Here is a 20,995-nt window from a genome sequence, read left to right as displayed (position 1 = left end):
GTTTGCAGAATGAGAAAAATCAAGGCACATACTGAAAAGAGGTAAAGCAGAAAAGGAACAGGCATTTTTGACAAAATAACTCACTTCAAAACTCTCCTAAATATCTAGGTCTCATATAAACTTGACTACTGTTTATAGCTGAATATGTAATAGAAATAACTACCAATCTGAACATCAATAATTATGAATATCAGGCCTCTAAAATTATAATGCATATAAGCAAAAAAATTGATTCACTGAGAGAGTATTTATAATCACTTCTTTCAAAACAAAACCTGTTGTATCTAAACTATATAGAGCATAAAGATGTTTAAAGTACAGAAAAACAAACGGTCCTATCAAATTGAGGTTGAAGATACCCTAGCAAACCTGGAAGCCTATAACTCTCCACAGTCATTTCAATCCTATGGGAAAAAGGTGTTATACAGTATGATATATTCTTCTGGTACCTACTTCTAACATGAAGAATAAAGATAGGTGAATGAATAAAGACGATGTGGTATATATAACCAACTAAATGTCACTCAACCATATAAAAGAAGGAAATCATTAATGCCATTTGCAGCAACGTGGATGGACCGAATCATACAAAGTTAAGTCAGACAAAGACAAACATATAATATCACTTATGTGTGGAATCTAAAAAACGATACAAATGAACTCACAGACAAAAGAGAAAAAGACTCACAGACATAGAAAACAAATTTATGGTTACCAAAAGGGAAATAGCTTGGGAGAAACAAGATATTCAATATCTTGTTATAACCCATGATGGAAAAGAATTTGATAAAGAACACACACACACGTCACTGAGTGTGATGTACTTTGCTGTACGCCAGAAACCAACCCAACACTGCAAACTTCAACTTAAAAAAAGCAGGGCAAAGTGAAGAGAAATCTGAGGGAGAAGTAGGGCAGAGCACAGTATTAAACAGGTTAGGCCTTATTGGAAAAGTGAGACATCAGCAAAGATTTTATCTATTTATCTATCTGTGAGCAAAGACATATCTATTAAATTTTGTAAATGTGAATGTCTTCTGACCCAGTGGTTTCACTTCTAGGAACCAACATTACAAAAGTACTCTTATTTGTGCACTAAATGTATATATAAAGCTATTCACTGCAGCAGTTTGTAGTATCAAATGGTCAAAAATAAACTAAATGTTTGTTAATAGGGGAATATATAAACAAATCACATGTCCATACAATGGAAAAATACATCCACTAAAAAGATTAAGCTAAACACAGAAGGAGAGGTACTCTTCAACATATAACACTACATGAAAAAAGCAAGGTACAGAAAAACACAAAAACTAGAAACTTTTATTAGCTGCCTATGGAGGAGAAGTGGGTAATTTAGGGGAAAGAATGAGAGAGGTTTTCATTGCTTACATTTTTATTTCTTTTGAATCTTAAAACCATCTGAATCTATTGCCTATTCCAAAAGCATCAATAATTACTTAAATTGGTTAAAAAGTGTAAATAAATAATAAAACCTCAGTGAAAAAAATAAAAATCCTGTGTGTGTGTGTGTGTGTGTGTGTATGTGTGTGAAGGGGGAAATGAGGAAGGGTTGCAGGGACAGAATGAACAAAAATTTATCAGTGGTTATTTCTATAGAGGTGGGAATACAAAGAGAGCAATGGATATTCACTTCTCACTTTAATACTACAAAAAATTTAAAAAACAAGTATATTTGAGTTTTGAATATATATGTGTGTTTATATATAGATATACATTTATATATGCATGTTCATATGTAAATATATATTTCTTTGAAATACTAAAAGGGAAATACAGAAACAGTGGAAAAAATAACAAGAAAGATGTCAGTGAGAAAAACTACATGCTATGCCTTGAAAGTTGGCATTCAAATCCGTAAACAGTTACAAGAGTCATAATGACCACAAAATAAAATAAAATTGCTTCTCAGAAGAAGCCTAGCTAGTCTTCATTCAGAGATGAGAGTAAAATTCCTTCCATGGGTCCTCAGAAAAAAAGAAAATATGCTGCAGTAAAAATAGCAATCAAATTATATACTATTATAACAATTATCTATAATTATATGTTAGATATATCTGAGTAGTTCATGATGAAAGCTCATGATGAACTTTAATAATGCTATCCGACATATATATTAAGCTTAAGACATTAAATGGTGAAGAGGGAAGAAATGGTTTGATTAAATTTAGAGAGTATAAAAGTAGAGAAAAATCAATAAAACCAAAAATTGTTTTTTTGAAAAAAGATAAGAGAAACTTTTAGTTAAACTGATCAAGAAAAAAGATTCAAATTAGTTAAAAATAGAAATGACAAAAGGATATTAAGACCTACCTTATAGAAATTTTCAAAAAGAATTATTAACAGGAATGCTATGAGCCACTGCCTGCTGACAAATCAGATAATTTAAATTAAATGGACAAACTTCTAAAGAGACAGAGATGACCAAACCAACACAGAAACTGACAATTTGAAAAGACCTGTAACAAGGTAAGAGACTAGACTAATAATTTTAAAATTTCTACACAGAGAAAAGTTGAAGCTCAGATGGTTTCATTGATGAATTCTACCAAACATTTAAAGCAGAATTAGTATCAATTCACCAAGTGAAAGTGAGGTCACTCAGTCGTGTCTGACTCTGTGTGACCCCATGGACTGTAGTCTACCAGGCTCCTCCATCCATGGGATTTTTCAGGCAAGAGTACTGGAGTGGGTTGCCATTTCCTTCTCCAGGGGATCTTCCCAACCCAGGGATCAAACCCTGGTCTCCTGCACTGCAGACAGATGCTTTACTGTCTGAGTCACCAGGGAAACCCATCAATTAACCAAAATGCTCCATAAAAGCTGAAGAAAAGGAAACATTTCCCATCTCCTTCGGCAGTCACTACTACCCTGACATTAAAATCAGACAAAGACACTGCAAGAAAATAGAGACCAAAATCTCTTATGAACAAATGCATAAAAATTCTGAACAAAATACAAGAAAACCAAATTAAAAAAATATATATATAAGAATAATTACACACCATAAACAACTGAAACTTATCCTAGAAACACAATGTTGGTTTAAATTCTTAGAAGAATATAATACATTATATCAATAAGGAGAAAAAACATAGTTGTCTCAATAGATGCAGAAAAAAATCATTTGACAAAATCCGAAACCATTTGACAAAATACTCAACACAACTGGAATAAAAGGGAACTTCATCAACCTGACAAAAGGCATCTCCAGAAAGCCCACATCACAGGTAACAGTAAGACTGAATGTTTTCCCACTAAGATCAGGGAAGAGGTAACAATGTATTGGAGGTTCTAGCCAGGGCAGTCCACTAAGAAAAAGAAATAAAGGGCATCCACATCAATCCCAAAGAAGGGCAATGCCAAAGAATGTTCAAACTACCGCACAATTGCACTCATCTCACACGCTAGTAAAGTAATGCTCAAAATTCTTCAAGCCAGGCTTCAGCAACATGTGAACCGTGAACTTCCAGATATTCAAGCTGGTTTTAGAAAAGGCAGAGGAACCAGAGGTCAAATTGCCAACATCCACTGGATCATTGAAAAAGCAAAAGAGTTCCAGAAAAACATCTATTTCTGCTTTATTGACTATGCCAAAGCCTTTGACTGTGTGGATCACAACAAACCGTGGAAAATTCTTCAAGAGATGAGAATACCCGACCACCTGACCTGCCTCTTGAGAAACCTGTATGCAGGTCAGGAAGCAACAGTTAGAACTGGACATGGAACAACAGACTGGTTGCAAATTGGGAAAGGAGTACGTCAAGGCTGTATATTGTCACCCTACTTATTTAACTTATATGCAGAGTACATCATGAGAAACGCTGGGCTGGAGGAAGCACAAGCTGGAATCAAGATTGCTGCGAGAAATATCAAGGTAACCTCAGATATGCAGATGACACCACCCTTACGGCAGAAAGTGAAGAACTAAAGAGCCTCTTGATGAAAGTGAAAGAGGAGAGTGAAAAAGTTGGCTTAAAGCTCAACATTCAGAAAACTAAGATCATGGCATCCCGTCCCATCACTTCATGGCAAATAGATGGGGAAACAGGGGAAACAGTGGCTGACTTTATTCTGGGCTCCAAAATCACTGCAGATGGTGACCGAAGCCATGAAATTAAAAGACACTTACTCCTTGGAAGGAAAGTTATGACCAACCTAGACAGCATATTAAAAAGCAGAGACATTACTTTGTCAACAAAGGTCCGTCTAGTCAAGGCTATGGTTTTTCCAGTAGTCATGTATGGATGTGAGAGTTGGACTATAAAGAAAGTTGAGCACTGAAGAATTGATGCTTTTGAACTGTGGTGTTGGAGAAGACTCTTGAGAGTCCCTTGGACTGCAAGGAGATCCAACCTGTCCATCCTAAAGGAGATCAGTCCTGGGTGTTCATTGGAAGGACTGATGTTGAAGCTGAAACTCCAATACTTTGGCCACCTGATGAGATGAGCTGACTCATTTGGAAAGACCTTGATGCTGGGAAAGATTGAGGGTGGCAGGAGAAGGGGGACAACAAGAGGATGAGATGGCTGGATGGCATCACTGACTCAATGGACATGGGTTTGGGTAAACTCCAGGAGTTGGTGATGGACAGGGAGGCCTGGCATGCTGCAGTCCATGGGGTCTCAAAGAGTCAGACATGACTGAGTGACTGAACTGAACTGAACTGATATTGTATAAAGGGCATCCATATTGTAAAGAAAGAAGTAAAACTATCTCTATTTGCAGATAACACGATCCTGTTTACAGAAAATCCTACAGAATACACTAAAAAACTATTTGAACTAAAGTATGAATTCAGAAAGTTCGCAGCATACAAAATCAACATGCAAAAGTCAATTGTATTTCTATCTACCAGCAGTGAATAAACCAAATATTGAAAATAAATCCCATTTATAATAGCATCAATGAGTAAAATACTTAGCAGTAATATTTTAATTGCAAGACTCGTACTCTAAAAACTAAAAGTACTGTTGAAAAACTTAAAGACTATCTCAATAAATGTAAAGACATTTCACGTTCATGCACCTGAAGATAATATCATTAAAATGGCAATACTCCCCAAATTAACCTACAGATTTAGCATAATCCCTACTGAGGTCTCAACTGCCTTTCTAAAAGAAATTGACAAATTGACCCCAAACTTCATATTAAGAGAGAAAGCTGGGAAGATGGCAGAGTAGGAAGCACGAGAAATCTGTGTCCCTACCTAGACAACAACTGCACTGAATCTGTCCGATGTTCACTATTCTGGAACTCTGGAGTCTACTGAAGGCTTCCAACTTCTAGAGGAAGGGACAGAAGGTAAATTATAGTTAATTTCTACCAGTTTTAGCTCTTAGCACAGTAGCAACTACTCATGGCCAACTGTCACCCACATGGCAGACAACTGTGCACATGTTCCTGGAACAGCCTGCATGCAACCTGCAGGAGCCAGGGAGAGCGAAAAGGGATCCAGTCCTCCAAATTTCATAGATCTGTGCCCTGATCACTGTGCATTGCAGGAATGTAGCAAGGGAGGGCGGGGTCTGTTGTTGCACCTCTCCTGCTAGCTGAAGTGACTTTCAGAAGATTTAAAAGGTTGGCACCTTCCCCCTACTCTTTATTTTCTCTATTTCCCCTTTGGGGAGCCAGATATTGATGACTAAGACCCATTCTAAGACAGAGACTTCCCTGGTGGTCCAGTGGTAAAGCATCCACCTGTCTATGCAGGGGGCATGGGTTAGATACCTGGTGCAGGAAGATTCCACATGCTGCAGAGCAACTAAGCCCATGCACCACGACTACTAAGCCCATGCTCTAGAGCCGGAACTCCACAATAAAAGAAGCCATCATAATGAGAAGCCCGGGTACCATAACAAAGAGTGACCCTAGCTCTCCAACTAGAGAAAGTTTGCGCATGACAATGAAGACACAGCAGAGCCAAAAAAATATAAATAAATAAATAACATTTTTAAAAGACCCATTCCAAGACATAATTAAGTTGTCAAATCCAAAGACAGGGCTTCCCAGGGAGCACTAATGGTAAAGAGCCTTCCTGCCAATGCAGGAGATGTAAGAGACGTGAGTTCAATCCCCAGGTCAGGAAGATCCTGTGGAGGAGGACCTGGCAACCCACTCTGGTGTTCTTGCCTGGAGAATCCCATGGACAGAGGAGCCTGGCAGGCTACAGTCCATAGGGGAGCAAAGAGTTGGACATGACTAAAGCAACTTAGCATGCATTCATGTACCCAAAGACAAAGGGAGAATTTTTAAAGCAGCAAGAAAAAAGCAAGTCATTATGTATAAAGAACCTTAAATTAGATTATCTGCAGATTTCTCATCAGAAATGCTGAAGAAGGCAGAGGACTGATACATTCAAAGTGCTAAAAGAAAAAAAAAAACTGTTACCAAGATTTCTATAGCCAGTAAAATTGTCCTTCAAAAGTAAGGGAGAAATCAAGACATTCCTAGATAAACAAAAGTTGAGGAAGTTCATTACCACTAGACATGTCCTATGAGAAATGCTAAAAGAAGTCCTGCAGGTTGAAAATAAAGGATTAAAGTTAGTAACTCAAAGTCATTTGAAGAAATAAACATCTCAGTAAAAGTAAATACACAGGCAATTATAAAAGATATTACTATTACAATAATAGTGTATAACTCCACATGTTGTTTCTATATAATTTAAGACACTGATGCATTAAAAATCATTAGCTTATGTTTTTGGACTCTTGATATAAAAAGGCATAGTTTTGTGACATCAATAACTGAAAGGCGTGTGGACAGGGCTAATGAAGTATACTTTTCTATATTATTGAAGTTAAGCTTGAAAAAATTCAAATTAGAGTATAAAACTTTAAGATGCTAAATGGAATCCCCATGATAATGACAAAGAAAACAAAGAATATACACAAAAGGAAATAAGAAAGGAATTTAAACATTTCAATACAAAAAGTCAGCTAAATACAAAAGAATCACTGCAAATAGAAAACCAACAGAAAAACCAAGGAAACCAAAAGCTGATACTTTAAAAAGATCAATAAAATAAGAAAGCCTACAGTCAGATTAACTTTAAAAAAAGAGAGTGAAAGAGAAAACACATTACTATAATAGAAATGTATGTGACTCTTTATTTCTTGCTGCCTTTTGAATTCTCTCTTTAACTTTTGCCATTTTAATTATGATATGCCTTGGGTTCATACTGTCTGTGACTGTGTGTTTCCTGCACCTGGATGTCTGTTTCCTGTCTACGTTTGGGAAGTTTTCAGCCAGAATTTCATGAAATAAATTCTCTACCTCTTTCTCCCTCTCTTCTCCTTCTGGGACCCCTATGAATGTGATTTTTAGTACACCTAATGTTGTCCCCACAGTCCCTTAAACAATTCTCATTTAAAAATTTTTTTTCTTTTTGCTGTTGTGACCCAGTGATTTCCATTATTCTATACCTTATGCATTCTTCTGTATCACCTAACCTGCTGTTAATTCTCTCTAGTGTTTTTCATTTCAGTTATCCTGTTTTTTAGCTCTGACTGGTTCTTTTTGTATGTTTTTTCTAATCCCTCGTTAAAATTCTGTGTTCATCTATTCTTTTCCCCAGTTCAGTTAGCATTCCTATTACTACTGGACTCTTTATAACGTATTTACCTCCGTTTCATCAGAGAGTTTTTTCAGGGGTTTCTTCTTGCCCTTTCATTTGAAATATAGTCCTCAGTCTTCTCATTGTGTTCAGCCTTCTCTGTCACCATGATTAGGTGAAACAGTTACCTATCCCAGTCTTGGAGGCATGTCCTCATGTGGGGGTGTCCCAATGCAGTCCGCATGTGTCCAGAGGCTCTGGTCTGCGAGCTGCTGGATCTGAAGTGAACGGGCACAGGCTGTCTTCCCCTGGGCTGTGCGGGCAGCCATCATTGTGATGGGTTGACGTTGGCGCAACTACGGGTCGGAACTGGGGCCTCTCCGCTCAAACGCGGTCTCCACCATATAAGGGGTGGGGGCGGGGCTCCAGGGGCTGGAACCGGAGTACCGAGGCAAGTGGGTTTCTGCTAGGAGGAAAGTGGGTTTCTGACAGGAGTCCCCGTCCAGGTATGGGGCGCGTCCAGGGCTGAGGACACGGGGCTGAACCTCTGCGCTGGTTTCTCTCCCTCCGCAGCCGCGGCGTCCATGCCTTGGTTAGAGGCCGCGTCAGGACTTGAGCGGACGTCCGGGCTCACTGACCCGGTTTCACTCCCAGATGCGCGCATGGACACATGACCCTGCCTCACTGACCCGGTTCCACTTCCTTCCAGATGCGCGCATGGACACATGACCCTGCCTCACTGACCCGGTTTCACTTCCTTCCAGATGCGCGCATGGACACATGAGCCTGCGATGGCAGGCCCCACCTAGTTCTACTCCCCCTCAAGTGTGTGCAATGTCGGCCTACCAAGTGCCTACATTCTCCGCCTGGGATGCGGCTTTGCTCCCTCCAGGGTGTACACACGGACACCCAGGCTGGCAGTGTCCGCCTCCACACTGGTCAGAGTCAGGGGCAGGGTGCAAGCAAGCTCGCAGCCCTCCAAGTGTGCGCGCTCTCAGGAGCTGCCCGCGCCGCAGTGGGTGCAGCGCCCGGGCAAGAGGCGCTGGAGCAGGAGCCCTCAGCAGGCTGCGGGATACACTGGGGTGGTCCTGGTAAGCCGGCCAGAGCCCAAGAAAGTTTCCCATCTGCTGTGTCTTGGGAGGAGGTAAGTCTGTGCATGTCCTTCAAGGGCCGAGTCCTGGTTTCTTAGAGACCTCCGGTAAGCCCCAGTGGTTTCCAAACCAGCTAAGGGGGTCTTCCCAGGGTTGGACCCGTGGGCTAGGTTGCCTAATACGTGACGCAAACCCCTCACTCCCCCCAGGGAAAATCCCCAAATCTGTGCCATGTCCCTCCCCTTCTGTACCCTCCACTGGCGGGGGGCAGGTCCTGACCAGACCAGACTGCTTCTCCTCCCTTCCTGCCAGCCTTTGTGCAGTTCTTCGTTCACAGCCTCGGTTGAAAAAGAGCCATCTGGCTACTTCCCAAATCAATTTTACCAAGCACCGCTCTATATGTAGTTGTGGTTTTGATGTGTTGGTGCGTGAAGGTGAGCCCGCATCCTTCTACTCCATCTTGATCTCTCCTCTCCAGGTACGGTTTTTCAAAGTGGACGCACCAATATACATTCTTACCAACAATGTACGGTTCCCTTTTCTCTATATTGTCACCAACGCTTGTTATGTCTTGTCTTTTTGATAATAACCATTCTAACAGATGGGAGTGGTATTTTACTGTGGTTTTGATGTGCATTTCCCTGATGATTAGAGAGGTTAAGCACCATGTACTTGTTAGCCATCTGTATGTCTTCCATGGAAAAATACCTATTCAGTCCCTCAGCCCATTTTTTTTTTTAACTGGATTGTTTGTTCTTTAAGTATTTTGGATTTTAACTCCTTATTAGATACAAGATTTGCAAATATTTTCTCCCAATTGGCCTTTTCATTTTGTCAGTGATTTCCTTTCCTATCAGAAGCTTTTTATTTTGATGTAGTTAGTTCTACTTGTTTATTTTTGCTTTTGTTCACTCTGCTTTTGGTGTCAAATTCAAAAAATTATCCCCAAGACGGTGGTCAAGGAGCTTGCACCTATGTTTTCTTCTAGGAGTTTATGGTTTCTTATGTTCAAGTCTCTTAATCCAGTATGAGTTAATTTTTATCAATAGGGTGAGGCAGTGGTCCAGTTTTCCCAGAACCCTTTACTGAAGAGATGGTTTTATCACTGCTGAATATTCTTGGCTTCTTCTGTCATAAATTAACTGACCATATATGTGTGGGGGTTTATTTCTGGGATCTCTTTTCTTTTCTCTTGATCCATGTGTCTGTCTGAATGCTAAATCCCATTCTATTCTTATGACTACAGCTGTGTAATAGTTTGAAATCAGGAAGTGTGATGGCAATGATAAGGATACAATATCAAAGGCATGATTCATAAAAGGAAGAATTTATAACCTGGACTTTATTAAAATTATTTCTGCTTGATGAAAGACACTGTCAAGAGGATGAGAAGTTAAGCCACAGAATGGGAGAAAATACTGGCAAAAGGAATATCTAAAGAGGACTGTTTTCGAAAATACACAAACTCCTCCTAAAACTCACCAGTGAGTAAATAAACAACAGACTAAAAAATTGGCACAAGGTGTCAACACCTCTCCGAAGATGTACAGATGGCAAATAAGCATATGAAAAGATGTTCAGCATCGTACGCCGTTAAGAGAATTACAAATTAAAAGTGAGATATCACACCTATTAGAATGGCCAAAATGCAAGACAGTGAGAACACCAAATGCTCACAAAAATATGAAAGAAGCAGCGCTTTCTTGAATGGTACCACCACTCTGGACACAATTCGGAGGTTTCCTACAAAAATGAATATACTCTTACCGTAGGATCTCTGCAATAGGATCCAACAACAACACTCCTTGGTGTTTAAAGAGTGGAAAACTGATGTCCACAATAAAAATCTACAATATGATATAGATATAGCAGCTTCATTCATAGTAGCTAAAGCCTACAAACAACACAGCCACCTTTCAGTAAGTGAATGGTTAAACAAACTGGTGCAGCCATCCCATGGAATACTACCAAAAATAACAAAGAAACAAACCATTTTCAATGAGCTGGACTGTGTTCCCTCCACAAAATTCCTATGTTGAAGCCCGAGCCCTAAGTATCTGAGAACATAACTGTGTTTGGAGATAGGGTCTCAAGTGGTACGTAAGTTAAAATGAGGACAGAAGTGTAAACCTAATTGAATCTGACTAGTGTCCTTACATGAACAGGAAGTCTGGACACCCAAAAGGGCACCAGGGATTTGTGCACAGGAAAACCATTCCAGAAGACAAGGAGAAGGCAGCCATCTGCAAACCAAGGAGGGAGGCTGCAGAAGAAACCAAACCTGCCCATAGTTTATCTTGGACTTCCAGCCTCCAGAACTGTGAGAAAACACATTTCTGTTGTCTAAGCCACTCAGTCTGTGGTATTTTTTTATGGCACCCTTAGCAAACAAATATGACATTTAACAGCGATGTGTCTCCAGGGAATTATGCTTAATGAAAAAAAAGACAATCCCTAAGGTTAAATACTATATGATCTTATTTCCATTTCACTCTTGAAATTACAAAATACAGCTGACTCTTGAAGAACATGGCTGCAAACTGTGTGTTATATATTTTTTTTCAATAGTAAAGGCTACTGTTGTTTTTCAGTCGCTAAGTTGTGTCTGACTCATTGTGACTCCATGGACTGCAGCACACCAGGCTTCCCTGTCCTTCACTATCTCCTATAATTTGCTCAAATTCACGTCCATTGAGTTGGTGATGCTATCTAACCATTTCATCCTCTGCTGCGGCCCGCCCCGCCTTGCCTTCGATCTTTTTCAGCATCAAGGTCTTTTCCAGTGAGTCAACTCTTTGCAAGACTATAGTACTACACTATAGGCAATTTTTTTTCCAATAGTAAATATTATAGTATTACATGAGCTGAGATTGGCTAAACCCTCAGATGTGAAACTACAGAAATGGAGGAACCATGTATATGAAGAAACTGTGTATACAGAGGGTCAACCATAAGTAATACAAATTGTCAACTGTGTGGAGGTTTGCTGGCCCTAACCCCAACACTATTCAAGGATCAACTGAATGTTATATTATCTTTGTATAGTCAAACTGGTCTATTGGTATTATAAGATAATATTAATACTTGAAAAGATGATTATAACCATTGGTCAGTTTTGGGGAATGTTAAAAGACAAACTCAGCTTGAAAACTAGTCAATAAACACACACACACACACACAAAAAGAAAGAAAACTAGTCAATAAATGCAAAGAATAAAGCACTTATCCAACCTTTCCTGAATGACCTATACTTCAGAATAAACATAGTTGATGGAGGAAAGTTTCTATTTACAGAAGAATTACAACTAATAATTGAAAAGGGAAAGATTAGTTCAGCATTTAGCAACCTCTAATGGCTCCAGTCAATGGTCATCAAAAAAAGCTCACATTAAAAGACAGAGAACAAGACATTATTTGTCTACCAATAGGCATACACAACAACATCTCTGAAGCATTTCTTCTGAAAAATATCAAATCAGAATCTGATCAGGCCTCTACAATCATTTCTAGAAAACACAGAAAATTAGGAAATATGTTAAACAATGAAGGAGGTACAATCTGTAAAATACACACAGTAAAAAATCTCACAGGATAAAAACTCCAGTTTCTTCAACAAATACATTGGAAAAAAAATAAAAGAAAGGAAAAGGGGGAGGGAAGGAAAAGGTAAAGTCTATAGACTGAAAGAGATTTAAGACATAAATCAACCAATCACACTAGGTAGACCTTATTTAAATCCTGAGCATACTGAAAAAAAGAATTTATGAAACAATCTACATAATTCAAATAACGGATATTTGATATTAAGGAATTTTCATTAATTTTATCAGGTGTGATGAACTGTGATGCTTCTGTTGTTTGGAGGGGATTGTCTTCTGGTGCAGCTTGTAGGATCTTAGTTTCCAAATCAGGGACTCAGTCCATGACCCCTACAGTGGAAGTGTGGAATCCTGATCAGAGGACGGCCAGGAAATTTCTTGTGGTCATTTTTTTAAAGAGCTCTTTTTTTCCCCCCATACATACTGAAATATGTATAGATGAAACATCATATCTTGGATTTACTTTAAAATAATCTGGAGTCAGGGAGAAATAGAGTTTGGCCATGACTGATAACTACTGAAGCTGGTTAAGAGGTATGTGAGAGTTCATACTATTTTCTCTAACCTACTTATATAAATCTCTGAAACTCTCCAAAATAAAATGTCTTTAAAAATTAATCTTAGAAGTTAAATCAGAAATAAAAGAACCTGCATATATCCTCCATCTGTAATACAAATGTAACATTCACATGTATGTCCTTTAGCAGTTTACAGTCCATGGGGTCGCAGAGTCAGACATGACTGAGGACACGCACACAAACATGTTCTTAAATGTATTTTGCTCAGCAAAAACCACAAGCAATCAGAATATACGCACCATCTTCAAACAGAAAGGGTATATATATAACTAAGGACTAAAAAATTACAGGCAAAGAAATTTTTCATTACACATAATTTTAAAATATATATTCTGCTAAGGTTATTAAGAAACTTCTTCATATTTTTGCAGCACAGCTTAAATAGAATGCCTAGTTTTACTCTAATTCCAAACTATTCTCTTCAATTATCTTTCTAAATGTAATTACCTCTAAAATGCTTCTATCAAGGGTAATATATTTCAAAGCCCTTGAATATATACACACACAAATAAACATACAAATACACACACACACACCCCCATGCAAAAGCCTAAAAGGCTGACATTCAGACATCATTTCTGCTTTTCAGATGGGCAAACTGAGACTGGGATTAACCAATTTGCCTAAAATCATATAGCTACATTACAACTACAATAAGAGTTTTTTGCCCTGAGGGCCAAGGTTTTTTTCTTCTCTGCCACGCTGTCATTCAAGATGCAGAAAGAAAACCAATATTCCAACAACTGATTCACCATAAGTCACAGTATGAGAAGTATACCTGACCAATTTCTTATTTTATTCATATGCTGTAAGCAGCATGAACACAATTTAATCATATGACAGCAATCACATATTACACACTTACTAAACATTTATACAAGAAGAAATTTCTAGACAAAATACCACAAACCTTTCCTTTAAAAGGATTAATATATGCTTTCCTGCATGTATAAACAACTTTTTTTTAACTCTCAAGAACCCAAAAATGTGAATTTTAATGAAAGTGCCACATCAAAATCACTATACATCCATTTAAAACTTCAACCATTTTAATTGATCCTTAAATTCTTTTAAAAAACATTAATATAAGATTTTCTGCAGTAGCTCATTAGTCAAAATATTCTGCTTGCATGACCAAATATAAGCACTCATTTACACTAATAAATGCTTTATATGCATGAATTTATTTAACCTACCAAATAACTCCAAGACACAGAAATTATTGTTAGTTCCATTTGCAAATAAGATAATTGAGACTTGGAGATTTTAGGTACCTTTTCATGATCAGAGAGACAGTAAAGGGTAGATTTGAAACTTGAGTCAGTCCAGTCTCATGACAAATTCTTGCTCTTAACCCATCCTTTGTTTCAATAAACATTATCTATTTTCAGGTGACAAAAATTACCCTGAGTTACCACATTCTTCTTGTTTCAAAGAAGATAGCCAAGTGCAACTAGAATGGCTGCATCAGAAACAGGTTCATTGTGTCACTCTCTGGCTTCTCAGCACTCACTGTGTCACATTCTCCCTTAGAAATTACTGTATAAATGAAGATTAAATTATCAGGCCAACTTTCAAAAACTTAACTATCACTGAAAATAACATTTCTGTGGAAGAGTCTGGTGAACTGTAACAGAAAAATACAACATCATCCTGTCGTACCCAACGAAAAGATGCCCCAAATCCCAAATGTAACATGAAATTCCTTTATTTTCCTCAGCACACAACCAGGAATGACTTCTCATCTCCTAGTCCCCATCAAGAGCATCATCAGGAGATGAGTTTTAAACTATGCCAGTTCCCATGGAAGATAGGGACAAAGCCAGGAGAAAGAAAAGGGTAGGATACAAAAGCAGTAACATTTATTTATTTATATATGTATATATGAAAGTCTGAAGCCCAAAACTATTACTGCTAGAATTCAGTTTTTTTTTTTAAAGTTTCCTGTGAATTAGCCTGCAAATCTAACTACCTGATTGTACTTACTAAGAGATCTGGATTCCTGGGTCAGAAGATCTGCTGGAGAAGGGATAGGCTACCCACTCCAGTATTCTTGGGCTTCCCTTGTGGTTCAGCTGGTTAAGAATCCACCTGTAATGTGGGAGACCTGCATTTGGAAGATCCCCTGGAGAAGGGAAAGGCTACCCACTCCAGTATTCTGGCCTAGAGAATTCCATGGATCAGAGTGACTTTCACTTTCACTTTCAAGAGATCTGGAACACAACTCACTTAAAAATTGGCAACTATCTGCACTTACCAATACTGTCTATAATCAACTACCCCTTCTCAACTTTCTAAAAACTAAAAGCCTAGTATTTATGGAAGAGAGAGAAGTGAAGGAGTGATGACTCTCTTTAACAGCACACTCAAAGAAATGGCTTTGTACATGATATACCCAAATCAGTGGAAATATATATTAGGTGCTTTGGGATGATGATCCCAAAGTCATTCATCCAAGATACTTCAAGAATGCCTTTTTAGTATGTAGTTCTAGAATATGTTCAGATCTTTGGAAAGTCTTTGGAGGTTTGTTTTCTCCTTTTTTTTATTACCAGATGCTATAGACTGAATACTGGTGTCCCCCTCAAATTCAGATGCTGCAAACCTGATGCCCAACAAGATGGTATCAGGAGGTAGAGCCTTCAGGAGTGATTAGGTCAGGAGGGAAGGGCCCTCATGAATGAAATCAGTACCCTTCTAAAAGAGGCCAGCAAAAGCTCCCACCAGCTCTGCCAACCGAGGCCAATGACAAGGCACTATCTGTGAATTCCTTGTGAATAAAGAAGTGTGCCTTTACTAGACCCAGAATCTGCCTGCACCATGGTCTTGGACTTTCCAGCTCCAGAACAGTGAGAAATAAGTTTCTATTGTTTATAAGCTATCCAGACTAAGGTATTTGTTGTAATAGTCCAAACAGATTAAAACACTAGAGATTTTTTTTAACAGTTATAAATAGCTATTTTTATAGGATGTATATAAACATATTTTGCTGCATTGACCGAATCAGTAAAAAACAAGACAGCAGTGTACTCTAATACAATGCTGAATGAAAACGTAAACTCATTAAAAGTGATTAGAGTGCAATTTAGCAATAATTACCAATAGTTTTATAAATGCTCGTAGCTTTTGACTCAGTAATTCAAATTGTAAGAATTTATCCTAATAATCAGAGATTCATTCATTAATCCATTTAACAAGTAATTGAAGACTTAATTTGCGCCAGGTATCACTCTTACAAATAAGGATGTTTATCACATTATTTTACAGCTCCAAAAAGTTGGGGGGAAAATGTCAAATAACAGTAAGCTAACAAATCAGAATACATCTAATGGATAAAATATCATAACACCACTGGAAATGACATTATCAAATATATCAAAAAATATTTAACAACATAAAATGCTCATGTTAAGAAAAAATATTTTTTTAAGATACAAAACTACATGCAATTACATATATAACTATATGTATGATCCCAAATCTGTGTTTTAGATCTTATTAGTCAGGATTCCTTAGTTAAGTTACTCAATGTCACTCAGCTTCAGTATCTTCATTTATAAAATGAAGATTTTACATTTTACATGTAAAATAAGGATTTTATACTTCACAACTTAAAGGCTTGTCAGATGAGTTACTTACAAAGTGCTTACAATATTCCCCAGTACATATAAAGTGTCAATAATTATTTGCTAGTGATATTATTATATACATAGATGTTGAATATATATGCATATGTATTCAAGAAAAAAAATGGAATATCAAAATATTATCAAAGATTCTGAATTCTAAATAAATAATTATAAGGCAATCAGGAAATTTCAATACTGGTTATATATTATGATATTAAAATTATTTTATGAGTCATTTTGTTTTTTAAAAAGTCTTTATAGCATAGTGAACTATTTATGAATAAAATGTGAAACCTAAGATTTGCTTTAAAATACTTTGGTGGGGGGCTTACATGGAGAGTTAGGTTTTTTTAATTTTTCATGTTAGCAGAAATAAATTACCTCTGGGTAATAGGATTATTAGTAATTCTGCTTTATAATTTTCCACTTTCAAAATTTTTTATAGTGATTAAAAATTATTTCTGAAATTAAAAAAATGTTTTCAAAAAATTTTGACATTCCTTACCAATACTCCATCCACAGATGAAACTTTTTCCCAAGTTAACCAAGCTCTTTCTCTGACATGATCTGGTATCTTTAATTTCTGACATAACGCAGTAAAATCAGGTTCTTCAGTTTCTTCAAACTCAAGCCTACCAAATGAAAAAATATTAATAGGCACATATTTACAATCAAATTAATTAGATAAACGTTTCAATAGTTTGCATAGAATAGCACTATCCTGAAAGACAGCATCACTAAATACTTTAGAATCTTATTTATCTTTGAAAAAATTACACTTAGAATTTAAACATATATTTATCTTTTTCAGTCTTTCCAGAATGGTAATACCACACAGTGAAAAATGTTTGCTACTTCAGAGCAGCAAAATAGCTTAAAGTAAGTACAAGAGCTAAAACTGTTTGGGAAAGTTGGGTTGGTTAACAGCAAGAGGAAAGCAATAGATAATATTACAAAACCAATTCAATATCATTAACTTTTGCTAAAATGCAGTATACCCTTCACAGTGTTTTATTTAACCTACTTACTAGTAGTTCTTACACGATGATTAAATTCAGCCTTTTCTTCCTGATTTTCCTTAACCAAGACAGGCAGTCAAAAAACTCTTCTTGGCTAATTCTTTTTCAATCACTTAATGTCTACTTGACCTCTAATAATAATAGTAGTAAGTACAAGGAATAGCTAATAATTTTTTAGTATTTATTATGATCCCACACAAAGTACCTTAGATGAAGGTAGATTCAATCCCCACATCAGCCCTATTAGGTAAATCCTCTTATTATCCCTGTTTTACAAATAACAAATCAGAGAAGTTAAAGCACTCACTTGAAATCAGGCAGTATGTCAGAAACCCTGATAGAAACCCAATAATCTAACTCTATAATCCATGCCCTTGAGCACTATTCCAGACTGCCAACCTCCTCTGAAACATAATTAACTTTTGGTTATCTGAAGAATGAAAATGGTGTGCTGTTTCCCTTAAGTAAACTCCCAATTCTCAAAGTAGACATGGGCTCCATCACTGGAAATGCAGTTGGACTGGGCCCTGAACCCACCCTAGGTAAATTTCTCAACTTCAGACTGCCAGGCAGTGGTTCTATCCTTGTTAAATAGTTAACCTGTAGTTTTTGATAGCCCATAAGGACACATTTTATGGGTAAGGATAATCAAGAATAGACTTTATCTTGCATGGTTCTGACTTAAAGAATTTGTGATAGTTTCATCATTTAAAAGTATATAAAATGAAGTGTTGGAAAATAAAAACAAAGACTTTCTTTTCCCGGGTGATGGCCAGAACTTCAATATTTCCGGTTACTCTACATTATTCAAGAATGCTTCCAAGCTCTGCGGTTAACATAAGAGTTCTTTGCAGTAAACTTCACTGCTCTTACCAAAGGGAAACTGGAAAATACTGGACATATCAGAGTTTAATCAGAAACTAACCTCTTCTCCTAGAACATCCCTGGGCTTTTTTTTTTTTTTTTCCCCACTAGTGAGAATGATTTTTAATTCATAAGATAGTCATATATGAATTTCTAATAGCCTTTCACAAGCCATTTCCAAAAGCCTTTCCCAATCTTTAACAATTTGTCCCAAATTCTGTTAGTGCAGGGGGAGGTGAGAGAAACAGGACCTGCTGATGGACTAAAACTGTGAAAGGGAGACAGAAAGGAGTCCCATTCCCCTGTAATTGATGTGCAGTTTCAAAGCAGGGCCACTGCTGACAATAATAATGGATAATTATACTCGTTCAATTTTTGGTTCTAACCATAAAGCATCACAATCAAGAAAAATAAGATGTTGCAATACATTATCTCCCTGTCAAGTTCCACTGCATTATCGTGGACTTGCTTAAATTTAGAATCTACTTAGGAGAAGAAAAACAACTCCACGTGAGCACAAAAACACTCGTTTTCTACTCCAACAAACGAAACAAACAAACAAAAAAACCCCAAGGACACCAGGATCCTTGCTGGCTCAAAGCCGAAAGGCAAAATGGAAGAAATAACGAGGCACGCTGTAGCCAACGAAAATACGCAAGACGTTTTGGAAAACAAGAGAAAAGTTTAGGAACTTTTAAGCTCTTGGGCTAAACGTCTCACAAAATTTTTACCCAGGCACGAGTTCTTTCTAAAGAGTTACGTTCCACCAGTCACTACCGATGGCCGTGAATCCCCAAGAACCGAAAATCCCCTTCTAAGAAGAGAACGCCACAAGGCGCCTCAGTCGAGCTTCCTGGGCGGGTAACTGACACCCAGGACCCTGCCCGTCACGTCCGCGGGCATCTCTGCCGCCGCATCCAAGGCTTTTCTGGCTGTCTCTCCCAGGACTGGGCTTCAGATACAGCTGCGCGCCCAGAGGAAAAAAAAACAAAAAACAAAAAAAAACAACCACTTCCAACTGTTGCATCGCAGGAGACCAAAAGAGAAAGTCAAAAGACCACTGGAGGACTACTAATCTCAACGGGAAGAAAAACCTGTCCAGCAGACACCAGTTAGTTCTTTTCTTTTTTTCTCTTTTGCGTGTGATGGGGTCTCGAAATCACCCGCCGGATGCGCAAGGCCGTCTTGCGGAGCAAAGGCGGCACCTGTCACTTCGCTCAGCGACCCGACCCCACCCGCCCGACACCTGTCAAGCTGGAGCCGAGACCCCCTCCCGGCCGCCCTCCCCTGGCGGCGCCCGCACCCAGACCTCGGTCAGCTCCCTCCGGGCGCTCCGCCGCGAAGGGTGGCGGAGGGGGGACCGTCCTCCCGCCGGGGCCGACGCCCCGCGGGGACGCGCCCCCGCCTAGACGCCGCGGCGCCCGCCGACGTAGCCTCGGGGCGCCCTCCCCGCTCGCCGCCCGCCGCCGGTGGCTCGGCCCGCTCACCTGGCCAGAGGCAGGTCCTCAGAGCCGCTGTCCTGCTCGGGGTCCTCCTCAGGGGGCGGCGGCGGGGGCTCCGCGGCGGCGGCGGCGGCGGCGGCGGCTGCTCTCCGGGGGGTTTTGGGCGGCATGACGCGCTCGCAGGGCAGGCACCGGCGGGCGCTGGAGGAGGGCCTGGGAAGGGAGAGGACGCGCGCACCTCGGGCACGCCCCGTCCTCGGCCGACTCCCGTTACAAAAATAATTTGAACGTTCCCCTGAGAAAAAAAACCGGGCCGGCCCTCCCCCGCCCGGCAACCGAGCGCCGCGTCCAACCGCGGGAAAACGTCACTTCCGCCCGCGGCGTCACGTCCGCGAGGCTCCCGGGCCCGCCGGCGTCGGGAGGGCACCGGGGTGCTGGGCGAGGCGAGGCGAGGCGAGGCGAGGCGTGGGCCGGGCGGGGAGCTCCGGGCCTGCAACCCAGGCGCCCGCCCGGAGGCAGCCGCTGCCGCCTCAGCCTGTCTTTCCTCGAAACTCGCCCCTGCGGCCGTGGGTGGCTGGGTAAGGGAGCTACCCGGCCCGGTGGGTGCGCGGGCCCCCTCGCTATAGCCGGGTGGGTCCGGGGCTGCGGCCGAGGCCCCCGCCGGGGAGTATCGGGCGAGCGCACCCGGGGCGGGCACGCCCCTCTCCTCCTGGGCGGTGCCCTCCCGCTCGCCCGCGCTCCTCCCGCCCAATCCGTTAAGCGAAGTCGGCAAAAACAAAAACAAACACCCTCTGGAACACCTATGAGGAGCTGGATTTTGCCCACTGCTAGCGGAGACCAAGTATGGGACGACGAAACTGGCCTCTTGAGAGTTCTTTGAGGGAAGAGGGGTGGGCGCTGCGGGCAAAGAACGGATGACAGGGTGCTGCGCGGTTTTAATAGCGTTAAAACCAGGAAGCACCATCGAAACGTCTAAAGGACATCTTCAGAGGAGCAGGGGCATTTGAATAGAAGTTTGCCAGGACCTCACATATAAGGAGGACTTACTATGTGCACAGGGGATTGTTCTGGCCATTTTACCTCATTATCTTACCGAATCCTCAGAAAAAGCCCTTTAAAATGAGTTGTAGTTGTATTACACTTTGGATAGGGAAAACAGGCTCAGAGGAGTTAATTCATTTGCCCAGTATTCCA

At 39.8% G+C, this 20,995-nt stretch overlaps 1 protein-coding gene and 1 long non-coding RNA gene across 3 annotated transcripts in view; both read right to left on the bottom strand.

The window, feature by feature from the left end:
* RB1 (RB transcriptional corepressor 1) overlaps positions 1-20,131 on the bottom strand; it is a 116,384-nt gene extending 96,253 nt beyond the window's left edge. The window contains exons 1-2 of one of the 2 annotated variants that reach the window (XM_043478295.1): positions 19,847-20,131; positions 16,982-17,108 (exon numbers count right to left, since the gene is read on the bottom strand). In XM_043478295.1, coding sequence (XP_043334230.1) covers positions 16,982-17,108; positions 19,847-19,971 — 252 coding nt within the window. In that variant the 5' untranslated portion in view covers positions 19,972-20,131. Of the gene's footprint in view, positions 1-7,647; positions 8,202-16,981; positions 17,109-19,846 lie in introns of those variants that run through there. The other variant, XM_043478296.1, reaches the window with a different exon arrangement.
* Positions 13,623-14,883, bottom strand: LOC122447607. The gene is made up of 2 exons (XR_006271302.1): positions 14,834-14,883; positions 13,623-14,386 (listed from the first exon to the last, which is right to left on the bottom strand). It is a non-coding gene; the product is annotated as an uncharacterized LOC122447607 (long non-coding RNA).
* Positions 20,132-20,995: the final 864 nt, after the last annotated feature.

This window comes from Cervus canadensis, chromosome 9, assembly GCF_019320065.1.
Source record: "Cervus canadensis isolate Bull #8, Minnesota chromosome 9, ASM1932006v1, whole genome shotgun sequence".
Lineage (NCBI taxonomy): Eukaryota > Metazoa > Chordata > Mammalia > Artiodactyla > Cervidae > Cervus > Cervus canadensis.
This window is presented reverse-complemented; position numbering and strand designations above follow the sequence as displayed.